The 12,839-nt window shown below is 43.4% G+C and overlaps 1 protein-coding gene across 2 annotated transcripts in view; it reads left to right on the top strand.

The window, feature by feature from the left end:
• The window catches only part of MAPRE3 (microtubule associated protein RP/EB family member 3), a 202,983-nt gene that overhangs the window by 129,937 nt on the left and 60,207 nt on the right, over positions 1-12,839 (top strand). For both annotated transcript variants that reach the window (XM_030198625.1, XM_030198626.1), the window contains one exon: positions 8,566-8,711. In XM_030198625.1, the coding sequence (XP_030054485.1) occupies positions 8,566-8,711 (146 nt within the window). The remainder of the gene's footprint in view (positions 1-8,565; positions 8,712-12,839) is intronic.

Here is a 12,839-nt window from a genome sequence, read left to right as displayed (position 1 = left end):
TTTAAAAATTATTCTACCTGGTAGAAACAGCAATTTTAAACTCTGTATTTTCACATCATTTGTCAACAATACAAAGTTTATCCAGGGTGCCCGTGGCTGCGTCAGCCCTGCCATTGCCTGTCAATGTGTTCCAGGGGAGATCCGGGAAATTATAGACCAGTGAGTCTGACGTTGGTGCTGGGGAAAATGGTAGAGGCTATTATTTAAAAAAAATTACAGAGCACATCCAAGGACATGGATTACTGAGACCGAGTCAGCACGGCTTTTGTGTGGGGAAATCTTGCCTGACCAATTTACTTCATTTCTTTGAAGGAGTAAACAAACATGTGGACAAAGGGGAGCCGGTTGATATTGTGTATCTGGATTTTCAAAAGGCGTTTGACAAGGTACCTCATGAAAGGCTACAAAGGAAATTGGAGGGTCATGGGATAGGAGGAAAAGTCCTATTGTGGATTAAAAACTGATTGAAGGATAGGAAACAGAGAGTGGGGTTAAATGGGCAGTATTCACAATGGAGAAGGGTAGTTAGTGGGGTTCCTCAGGGGTCTGTGCTAGGACCGCTGCTTTTTAATATATTTATAAATGATTTAGAGATGGGAGTAACTAGTGAGGTAATTAAATTTGCTGATGACACAAAGTTATTCAAAGTCGTTAACTCGCGACAGGATTGTGAAAAATTACAGAAGGACCTTATGAGACTGGGACACTGGGCGGCTAAATGGCAGATGATGTTTAATGTGAGCAAGTGCAAGGTGATGCATGTGGGAAAAAAGAACCCGAATTATAGCTACATCATGCAAGGTTCCACGTTAGGCGTTACGGACCAAGAAAAGGGATCTGGGTGTCGTTGATAATACACTGAAACCTTCTGCTTAGTGTGCTGCTGCGGCTCGGAAAGCGAATAGAATGTTGGGTATTATTAGGAAAGGTATGGAAAATAGGTGTGAGGATGTTATAATGCCGTTATATCGCTCCATGGTGCGACCGCACCTTGAGTATTGTGTTCCATTCTGGTCGCCGCACCTCAAGAAAGATATAGTGGAATTGGAAAAGGTGCAGCGAAGGGCGACTAAAATGATAGTGGGGATGGGACAATTTCCCTATGAAGAAAGACTAAGGAGGCTAGGGCTTTTCAGCTTGGAGAAGAGACGGCTGAGGGGAGACATGTTAGAGGTATATAAAATAATGAGTGGAGTGGAACAGGTGGATGTGAAGCGTCTGTTCACGCTTTCCAAAAATACTAGGACTAGGGGGCATGCGATGAAACTACAGTGTAGTAAATTTAAAACAAATCGGAGAAAATGTTTCTTCACCCAACGCATAATTAAACTCTGGAATTCGTTGCCGGAGAACTTGGTGAAGGCGGTTAGCTTGGCAGAGTTTAAAAAGGGGTTAGACAGTTTCCTAAAGGACAAGTCCATAAACTGCTACTAAATGGACTTGGGAAAAATCCACAATTCCAGGAATAACATGTATAGAATGTTTGTACGTTTGGGAAGCTTGCCAGGTGCCCTTGTCCTGGATTGGCCGCTGTCGTGGACAGGATGCTGGGCTCGATGGACCCTTGGTCTTTTCCCAGTGTGGCATTACTTATGTAATTATGTCACTGAAACAGTATGACGGACCTCCAGCTGCCTGTGGGTCACGACAGGACTTAGCTGCTGGACGCCAGAAGCAGTGTCTCCTTAGGTTGACAGCAAATAGCAACCCCCCCCCCCCACCAAGCACCTCGGAGGGAGGAAGGTAGGGGACAGGACCGTGGAACTGGGAGGGGGACCCTGGAACGGGGAGGGGGACTATGGAACTGAGAGGGAGGGAGGGGACCCTGAAACTGAGGGAGGGTGGGGGGGGGGGACTCTGAAGCCGGAAGGGACCCTGGAACTTGGAGGGAGGGGGGATGACCCTGGAACTCGGAGGGGGGGATGACCCTGGAACTCGGAGGGAGGGAAGGGGGGACCCTGGAACTGGGACGGAGCAGGGAGGGGCCCCTGGCACACACTCTGATTCTCACACACACACTCTCTCGCTCACGGACACGCTCGCACCCAGTCTCACTCTCTCTCTGTCACACACACACACTCGCACATTCACTGTCTCTCACACAGTCAATCTCACACACACTCTCTCTCAAACATGCACACTCCGAGGAAAACCTTGCTAGCGCCCGTTTCATTTCTGTCAGAAACGGGCCTTTTTCACTAGTATGTACATAAGTATTGCCATACTGGGACAGACCAAAGGTCCATCAAGCTCAGCTTCCTGTTTCCAGCAGTGGCCAATCCAGGCCCCCAAAAAGTACAAAACATTTTATACTGCTTAGCCCAGAAATAGTGGATTTTCCCCAAGTCCAATTTAATAATGGTCTATGGACTTTTCTTTTAGGAAGCCGTCCAAACCTTTTTTTTTTTTTAACTCTACTAAGCTCACCCACCGCCTTTACCACATTCTCTGGCAACGAATTCGAGTTTAATTACATGTTGAATGAAGAAACATTTTCTAAGTTTCATTTTAAATTTACTACTTAGTTGCTTCATCACATGCCCCCTAGTCCTAGTATTTTTGGAAAGCGTAAACAGATGCTTCACATCTACCCGTTCAACTCTACTCATTATTTTATAGACCTCTATCATTTCTCCCCTCAGCAGCCTTTTCTTCAAGCTGAAGAGCCCTAGCCGCTTTAGCCTTTCCTCATAGGGAAGTTGTCCCATCCCTTTTATCATTTTCGTCGCCCTTCTCTGTACCTTTTCTAATTCCGCTATATCTTTTTTGAGATGCGTTGACCAGAATTGAACACAATATTCGAAGTATGCTCGCACCATGGAGCGATACAAAGGCATTGTAATGTCCTCATTTTTGTTTTCCATTCCTTTCCTAATAATACCTAACATTCTATTTGCTTTCTTAGCAGCAGCAGCAGCACACTGAGCAGAAGGTTTCAAAGTATCATCAATTACGACACCTAGATCCCTTTCTTGGTCGATGACTCCTAATGTGAAGCCTTGCATGACGTAGCTATAATTCGGGTTCCTCTTTCCCACATGCATCACTTTGCAGTTGCTCACATTAAACGTCATCTGCCATTTAGACGCCCAGTCTCATAAGGTCCTCTTGTAATTTTTCACAATCCTCCCGCGATTTAATGACTGTGAACAACTTTGTGTTGTCAGCAAATTTAATTAACTCACTAGTTACTCTCATCTCTAGGTCATTTATAAATATGTTAAAAAGCAGCGGTCCCAGCACAGACCCCTGGGGAACCCCACTATCTACCCTTCTCCATTGAGAATTCTGACCATTTAACCCTACTCTCTGTTTTCTATCTTTTAACCAGTTTTTAATCCACAATAGGACAGTACCTCCTATCCCATGACTCTCCAATTTCCTCTGGAGTCTTTCATGAGGTACTTTGTCAAACGCCTTCTGAAAATCCAGATACACAGTATCAACCAGTTCACCTTTATCCACATGTTTGTTTGCCCCGTCAAAGAAATGTAATAGATTGGTGAGGCAAGATTTCTGGAAATGGTTTTCAAAGGTGATGATGTGGAGGAACGGAGAGAAATCTTGGTGAACCTGGAAAGATGTACTGAGCCAAATTGAGAAATTAAAGAGTAGTAAATCACCTGGGCCAGATCGCATACATCCAAGGGTACTCAAAGAACTCAAGCATGAAATTGCTGATCTGCTGTTAGTAATATATAACCTGTCATTAAAATCATCTGCAGTACCTGAACATTTGAGGGTTGCCAATGTGATGCCGATTTTTAAAAAGGGTTCTAGGGGTGATCCAGGAAACTATAGACTGGTAAGCCTGATGTCGGTGCCGGGCAAAATAGTGGAAACTATTATAAAGAATAAAATTACAGAACACATAGGCAAACATGGTTTAATGGGACAGAGTCATCATGGGTTCAGCTGAGGGAAGTCTTGCCTCACCAAATTGCATTTATTTCTTGGAAGGCGTGAATAAACAGATGGATAAAGGTGAGCCGGTTGATGTAGTGTGTCTAGATTTTCAGAAGGCATTTGATAAAGTTCCTTATGAGAGACTTCTGAGAAAATTAGAGTCATGGGATAGAAGGTGAGTAATTGGTTGTATGACAGAAAACAGAGGGTAGGGTTTAAATGGTCATTTCTCTCAATGGAGGAGAGTGAACAGTGGAATGTTGCAGGGATCTGTACTGGGACCCGTGCTGTTTAACATATTTATAAATGATATGGAAATCAGAACGACGAATGAGGTGATTAAATTTGCAGATGATATAAAACTATTCAAGGTTGTTAAAACACATGCGGACTGTGAAATATTGTAGGAAGACCTTAGGAAATTGGAAGACTGGGCATCCAAATAGCAATAGAAATTTAATGTGGACAAATGCAAGGTGATGCACATTGGAAAGAATAATCCTACCTAATGCTAGGGTCCACCTTGGGGGTCAGCACCCAAGAAAAAGATCTAGGTGTCATTGTAGATAATTTGCTGAAATCTCTCAGTGTGCGGCGGCAGCCAAAAAAGCAAACAGGATGTAAGGAATTATTAGGAAAGGGATGGTGAATAAGACCGAAAATACTATAATGCCTTTGTATTGCTCCATGGTGCGTCCGCACCTTGAGTATTGCGTTCAGTTCTGGTCGCCATATCTCAAAAAAGATATAATGGAATTAGAAAAGTTCAAAGAAGAGTGACCAAAATGATAAAAGTACTTGTGACCTGGCTTGGCCACTGTTTGGAAAACAGGATACTGGGCAAGGTGGACCATTGGTCTGACCCAGTATGGCTACTCTTATGTTCCTATGTACTGGCCTGCATGGTCTTTGCACTTTTTGAAAGAGTAACAAAAATTGATTTACATTTACCCATTCTGCACCACTTAGTATTTTATAGACCTCTATCATATCCTCCTTCAGCCATCTCTTTTCCAAGCTGAAGAACCCTAACCTCTTAAACCTTTCCAATTTATTCTCATGTTGGTGCAAAGTTGTATGAATGCCACCACGTCAGGTTTATTTAATTTACTGTACTGCCTTACGTAAAGCATATATCAAAGCAGTTTACAAAATTTTAACAGTATAAAAGAACAAGAAAATAGAAATGAACTACAATAAAAATAGGAAAGCACATACATAAAAGATCATAGACTCCACAGACAACCCTAATGAGGTTAACATCCCAGCAAGGTATAAATTTATTGTTTTGCTTCTGCTGCAACCCTTGCCTCTACCTTAGACATGTGACCCGAGAAATCCACTATCCACTACTGCACCATTTCCAGCTGCACAGACAGTTTCACAAATGTATCATCCCAGGCTGGAGACAACAGCCATGTAGGATGAAGAGAAAGACATACAGGAAGAAGCTGTGAATGATGAAGGGATCACTACATGTGGCCCACCATGGATAGCTGAGTCCATGCCACCCTTTCCTTTAATCCTGTTGAACGATCCCATACAATTGGTTTGTATCCTTTTCTTACCAGCAGATGGAGCTAGGGAACTGTCTATTCCCAATGACATTGCCTGTATGAGGACTGATGCTCTGTGGAAAACTTCAGCATGTCTCTGCCAAATTATAGAAGGTCCTATATACCTATGTCCCATCAAAGCACTGCAGACATAATTAAATTCAGTGAACAATAATTTTTCTTAATAAGAACACCACTAAAAAGAGAAGCAGAGAACTCAGTGAGTCCCTTGAACCAAAATATTCCAGGTAAGGTCACGGATGGTGCAAGCAAAACTAAAGGAAATTAACAAGTATAATTAGGATTGCACATTAATTGCAGCTGTTGCTGTGATTAACACATTATTCATTAATCGTTATTCAAAAAAAAATCACAGGTAATAAAATTAATCACCCCCATCCTGCACTTTCTCTTATGAGAGAAGTTCCATCCCCTTAATCATTTTGGTCTCCCTTCTATGAACCTTTTCTAATTCTGCTATATCATTTTTGAGATAAGACAACCAGAATTGCATGCAATACTCAAGGTGTGGTCGCACCATGGAGTGATGTAAAGGCATTGTAATATTCTTTTCTTATTTTCTATCTTTTTCTTATTAATTCCTAGCATTCTGTTTGCTCTTTGGCTACTGCCACACACTTGGCAGATTTTAGCGTATTATCCACAATGATACCTAGATCTTTTTCATGGGTACTGACTCCTAGGGTGGAACATTGAACCAAGCATCAAATAACTATGATTTGGATTATTCTTCTGAATGTGCATCACTTTACACTTGTTCACATTTAATATCATCTGCCATTTGTATGCCTAGTCTTCTAACTTTCTAAGGTCTTCCTGCAATTTTTCACTTTGAATAGTTTTGTGATATTTACAGATTTAATCACCTCACTGTTCCCATTTACAGATAATTAATAAATATTAAATAGCATCGGTCCCATTACAGATCCCCGGGGCACTCTGCCTCCGACGCAAGTTTCTCTTTGCATTCTCTTTTGGCCTTCTTTACCAATGCTTTTCATCAAACTTGCCAGTGCTTATGTTGCTACTTTCATTTGGATCTTTTTTCCATGTTCTGAAAAATGTTCTTTTGGCTGTAATAGCTTTTTACGTATCCCTTTAACCATACTGGCTGTCGTTTGCTCTTCTTTCCACCTTTATTAATATGTGGAATACATCTGGTCTGGGCTTCCAAAATTATATTTTTAAGCATCTTCTATACCTTTTTTTAAAACCAATTTCATCTTTTTATCATAGTTACCCTTTTGAAAATTAAATGCTGCAATAGTAGGTTTCCTGAGTGATGCACTCTAGTTAATAAGTCAAATTTGATTATGTTATGATCACTGTCTCCCAGCAGACCCACCACCATTATCTCTTGTACTAAGTCCTTCATGCCACTAAGAACTAGATCTAAACTGAGGTTTCCAGGGACTACCTGCTCTACACGGATGCTAGATGTTAAATGCTAAACAAACAAAGAAAACTTAAACTGTCTTTGCTAAATAAGCAGAGTAACTTAAAAATAAAGACACTGAAATTACCTATTTATCTCTATCTTTCCCCAAGTTTAAAAGCAGTCTCCCAGCAAATAACTTACCAGTGAAGTTCTGTCCTACTGTTTAAGTGCTCTCACAGCACATCTTCTGAACAAAACGTTTTACTCGCTCATACCTAGCCTGAAAATAAAATCTTTGAACCAAACTTGGTAAAAAACTGAGTGAAGCTATTGGTATTCATGCGGGTTCAGTCTTGTGTGGCATATCCTATATAATAAAACCCACCTCCAACGTTCTGAAGCTGACTGCGTGGACACAAGCCTTGAGACATTCGTGCTTTTGTTGACGCCTCCCACTTCCGGGTGCATCAGCAGCGAAAGTGCCCAATCAAAGCACAGCAGCATTCGGAACGATGGAGGCGCAGTTTCAGCCCTTCGCCATGCCCCCCCCCCCCCCGAGGTCGCCGCCCCTCACCCCTCCACCCCCCCCCCCCCCCAGGTTGCTACCGCTCCCCCCTCCGTCCGACATCAGCTCAGCTGTTATTTCCGGCCACTGCTGCTTCTCCTGTTGAGCAGCAGCGGCCGGTACAAAAACAAAAAAAAAACAACTTAAACCTGCAAAAATGCTTTCAAAAAGGAAGTGGGGCACCGCAGGCAGCCTTTGGCTGTCAGCTCTGCATCCGCTCCTCCTCTCACCTCTCATGTCACTGCGCTCCTCCGGGGTTCTACTCCATGGGCAGCACACATTTTTATCTAAACTTTTTTGGGGGAAGGGGGATTTCCATATTGAAAATAATCTTGTGTTGTATATTACTGCTGGAGAACCTGTATGACCTATAGAATCCAAATATGAATGGTTATTCTCCACTTCTTAATGGGGGAAATGGGCATGATCTAGTTGCAGACCAAACAAAGGAAGTTGGTGGGAGCCCTAAGCTGGATTTCCACTGGGGAAGGAGGATATTGTGTGAGAGTACAGTGCACACAAACTGGAAGAAGTTATCCTGTCCCCATCTCCCCCCTATCTTCTGACTACTGTCAACATGCCTCAAATTAGCTTGCAGCCTCTTCTGCCTTGCCATTGCTACTCCTGACTTTTGTCGGCCACAGTAACTTCCTTTATCAAAGAAAAAGTGACATATGAGGCTGCAAGAAGCCCTTTACTTCTAGAGGGAGTGACCATCAAAAAAAAAAAAAAAGGAGGGAGCTTACCCTTGACATTCTCATGGGGAGCAGCAGTGAGAGAGAGAGACACCACTTACACCACAGCCCACCCCATCTTGTTGGGAATTATATCCATATCATCTTGCAAACTTTTATCAGCAATAAACAAAATACAAAAAATATATATTTTCTTTGCCCAGATACCATGTAAATTATTCATGTATAGGGAACTTGTATTATGATGCAGGAGCTTGCCTCTCGCCGGAATGGACTAGTCTGGATAAATCCAACTCACTCTCTTCTAAGGGTGTATATAGTGGTACTTCTAGTAGTTTTGTATTTAGATCTATGCTGCTCTGGCTTTGATGTAGTTGAAAAGAAAGTGATTGTTGCTTAGTTTGTGTGCATTTTCTCCCAGTATGAAGTGTCTGTTCTTTCCAGGTGCAGCATATTGCCAGTTTATGGACATGTTATTCCCAGGCTCCATACACTTGAAGAAAGTTAAATTCCAGGCAAAACTTGAACACGAATATATCCACAACTTCAAAGTATTACAGGCGGCGTTTAAGAAAATGAATGTTGATAAGGTGGGTGTTCCCAGTGCTTCAATTTCTCTCCTACAAGTAAACATTTAAGTATTTGGTTACCCTAGTTTAAGTAAAAAAACATCATCAAGGAAGATGTACCACAACCATCAAAATAGCATGGAATAACATAAGCAGCAAATAAGAGGGAGACCAAGGATTCAATCTTGCTTATTATTCCTGCTGATTACAGGAAGGTTTAAAATAGGGTGGACACTGTTAGTAGGGTAGACAAAGGGGTTCTATTACAAAGCTATGTTAATCGCTAATTTGTGCTTAACACAGAAAAAATGGCCGAATGCAGTATGTGGTAAAGCATTACTGTGTTCTCCATTTGTGTGCCCTAACCATATGGTGGGTTTTTTGGGCGGTTTTTTTGAGGGGGCATGCCAGGGGCAGAGAATGGGCATGGAAGTGCTATTCAGCTAGTGTCCTGATATTAGCTGTGCTAACTGAATAATTCTGACAATATAAGAGCCCTTAGCACCTCCTAAATAGGAGGCAGTAAGTGCTCCCACCAGGGGCTTAGCTACCATTGAGTGAGCCCTTCAAAATGCCCAGGGCCACCCAATGGTAGGGGCCCCTTGCGGTTGCACTCCCCCCAAACCCCTGGCAGGTCCTGGCATTTCTCCCCCTCTCTCTGCCCCCTTGCAGGTCCTGGGATTTCTCCCCCTCCCTCTGCCCCCTTGCAGGTCCAGTATTCCCCGCGGGCCCCTGAAATCCACAGCAGGCAGCCAGCAGAGGCAGCAAGGTAAACAGACTGCTTCTGGTCAGCACTTCTGGGATCTTTCTATTTCTGGGTCCTGCTCACAGGAAGTTATATCAGAGAGGTAGAATGTGGCAGTGGAAAGACCCTGACAGCACTGGCTGGAGGCAGTCTGTTTACCTCGCAGCGGATTTTGAGGGCACTGGAGGAGGAAGGTTAGAGAAATGACGGACCTGCTTGAGGAGAGGGAAGAAATGCTGGGACCTGTGGTGGGAAGAGGATGGGGTTAGAGAGATGCAGGACCCTCAGATGGTGGGGGGCAGAGGAAGAGAGGGATACTTGACCTGCTAGGGGAGGGGAGAGAGGGAGAAGGATGCTAGGACATGAGTGGTGGTGGTGGGAGGGGGGTTAATGAAGAGGGAAGGAGTGAGACCTGGGAAAGAAAAGGTGAGGGATGATGCTAAACCGAAGGGGTGAGTGGAGGGAATAGAGAAAGAGAGACCAGAAACTGGATGTGGGGAGATACTGGACCCTGTGGTAAATGGTTGGAAAAGAGAGAAAGACTGGACCTTTAGGGGAGAATGTCTTACCAGTCTAAATGGACCAGTGCAGGGAGAGAGTAATGCCAGTCTGGGGAGGGGAAGAGACAGAGAGAGACGCTGGGCCTGGGGTGGGGAGTGTGGAAGAAGGAGAAGAGAAATATGACAAGCTGGATAAGCGGAAGGACAGGAACAGAGGGAAGGGATAGGGACATTGAGAGGGCAGGTGCTGAACGTGGGTGGGGAGGGGGGGGGGCCTAGGGATAGGGGATAGTGGACATAGAAAAGAAATATCAAAATGACAGGAGACCCTGGAAAGAGAGTTGAGAAAAAACAGAGAAAAGCAGAAAAGAGAAACAACAAATGTAGAAAAAAGTGTTGTTTTTTTTTTAATTAATTAATTGTAATACATCATCTTTAGGAAATATGCATCTCTGATACCTTGCATTTCAGTTTTTTGTATAGGTCTTGAATATGTTTGCTTTCTGCAGAGTTTGTTTACTGGAGCTTTGAAGGGGTTTCTCCTCCTTCCCCTCCCCCTCCCCCATCCCCATCCCCACTAACTTGGGAGAGAGGGTGTTATAGGGAAGCCCATCTTAATTTTCCATCCAGGACCTATTTAGTGTTAGCTGTGCCACTGGCTTCTGGTTTAATTTATTTTGGTAGCTGTGCATTAATGCTAACATTAGTGCACAGCCAGAAAAAGATATAATTGAAAAAAGCTGAATTTACGGCTGTGCTACAAATAGACTTAGTGCACATGAAAGTCTAGTGTTAGAACACACTAAGCCCATTTACTAATGCAGCTTAGTAAAAGGACCCCAAAATAAAGAATGATACAAGAAATCTTCAGGAGTGGTCAAGTGCTTAACAGCTAAGATTCAGTGTCAATAAAAAGTGTAGAGTTGTATAATTTAGGGGTATAAAAATCGGAGAGCTTTCTCCTTACTTCTTTGCATAAGGGTTGTCTGTTCTTATCCCAGGCCACTTTGCTGTTTTTATTTCTCTCCACCACCTTTGTTTTCTGGTGTTGCTTTACTCAGAATAGTGGAGAACTTATGAAGAAGGAAACAAAAGCTGACTGGCAAAACAGTTACATCCTGTAATGGGTCAGACTTGTACGATTGGGATGTATCCCTATTGTAGACTTGAATAACTAGGTAGTCAGGATTGGGCAGTTGGTATTTTTCTGTGGTCAAGTATTTATTTATTTGGATTTATTTACCGTCTTTTTGAAGGAATTCACTCAAGGCGGTGTAGAGTAAGAATAGATCAAACATGAGCAGTAGGCAAGTGCCAAACTGAGATAGGCCTCGGGGTGACTGTGCAAAATAATGCAGCGAGGCAATGGGCAGAGGAATGCATGCTAAGGTACTCTGAGAGAAATGTAACCAATAGAAAATAACATAGTAACATAGTAAATGACGGCAGATAAAGACCTGTATGGTCCATCCAGTCTGCCCAACAAGATAAACTCATTTTACATGGTATGTGTTACTTTATATGTATACCCGAGTTTGATTTGTCCAATAAAGTGATAAAGCCTTCATACCAGTCACTGATGAGCTCTCACAAGAGTATTGTGTCCAGTCCTGAAGGCTATATCTCTGTAGCCTGAAGAAGGGCTAGCAAACTAGTACAGATTCTATGCCAAAAGCCCAATGAAGAGGTTTAAGAACATGACTGTATACCAAGCAGGAGAGATGGAGGACCTGCAGAAACATTCAAAAACCTTGAAGATATATTATTACAGAGCCGTAGCAAGCTATGTGTGGGTGGTGCAGTCGCAGGGGCACAAGGGAAGCTTCCCTTGTAAAGTGGGCAGGGTGGGGCATGGCAGCAGCGTTTGGGGGGGTGTCGCATAGTGCACACGCCGGACTTGCTACGCTCCTGGATGTATATAAGGCAAACGAAGCAAGGAAAGGAAGCCATAGGCCAAAAGAGTATGGATCTTAAGGGGGTGTGGGGGGCAGGTTTAGGAGTGACACTGGAAAACCTTTCTGTATGGAAGGGCTGTCCACTGGGGTTAATGGACACAAAACCAGTAATGCAATTCAATAAAGCATGGGATAAGAACATAGAACACTTAGTTATAAAGAAATAAAGGGAAGACATTAAGGGAGGTCTTAGACTTAACAGCTTTGTGAATTTTTGGCCTGTTATTGAAAAGCACTTATCTTTGTAACAGCCACTATACAGCTAAGCACCTCATCTCTGAATTTTCAGCAGCACTTTCTCTGGAGACAAGCAGGGAAGATACAGGCGTAGTTGCTGGTGAGGTCTCCAATTGAGCATGCATAACTGTGCTCTCCCCTAGCTAAGAAGCTTTTTGAGGCTTAATAGAGAATGCGCAGAGATTCCTTTGCCTACAGCAACTCCACTCTGTCTCCTCAAGTTTTTTTTTCTCTCACTTCTGATTGGTTGCATCTCTCCCCTCTCTACTTTTTTCAGGGGCTCCCTCAGAAAAGGGTGGGGGGAAATACCTATCACATTATAGAGTCTTTTAGAGGCCTAATAGCTTAACAGCAGAGAAGAAAAATAACCTACAGGGAAAAGGAAAATGGAGAAAGTGTGTCTTCCACTCCAGGATATAGCAGCAACATTGCCACATACCAAGTTACCTTCTCCCTCCCTGCAGGGCTCAGTCTTAGGGACTGCTGGGGGAGGTGAGTGCAAGAACACGAACGCCTTTATCTCCTACTGCCCTCTCACACCATGTCACACTGTGAACAGCGGCGAGCTGTTCACAGGGAAAGCCAGGTTGCAAAACTTCAGACCGCTTCTCTACCGCCAAACATTTCTGTCGCTTCAGCTGCCGGCCCTTGCTCACAGGCTGCGCACCACACGGCTCAGCTGCTGAAGCAGCAAAAATCTCACAGGCAAACT

The sequence above is a fragment of the Microcaecilia unicolor genome, chromosome 3, assembly GCF_901765095.1.
Source record: "Microcaecilia unicolor chromosome 3, aMicUni1.1, whole genome shotgun sequence".
Lineage (NCBI taxonomy): Eukaryota > Metazoa > Chordata > Amphibia > Gymnophiona > Siphonopidae > Microcaecilia > Microcaecilia unicolor.
This window is presented reverse-complemented; position numbering and strand designations above follow the sequence as displayed.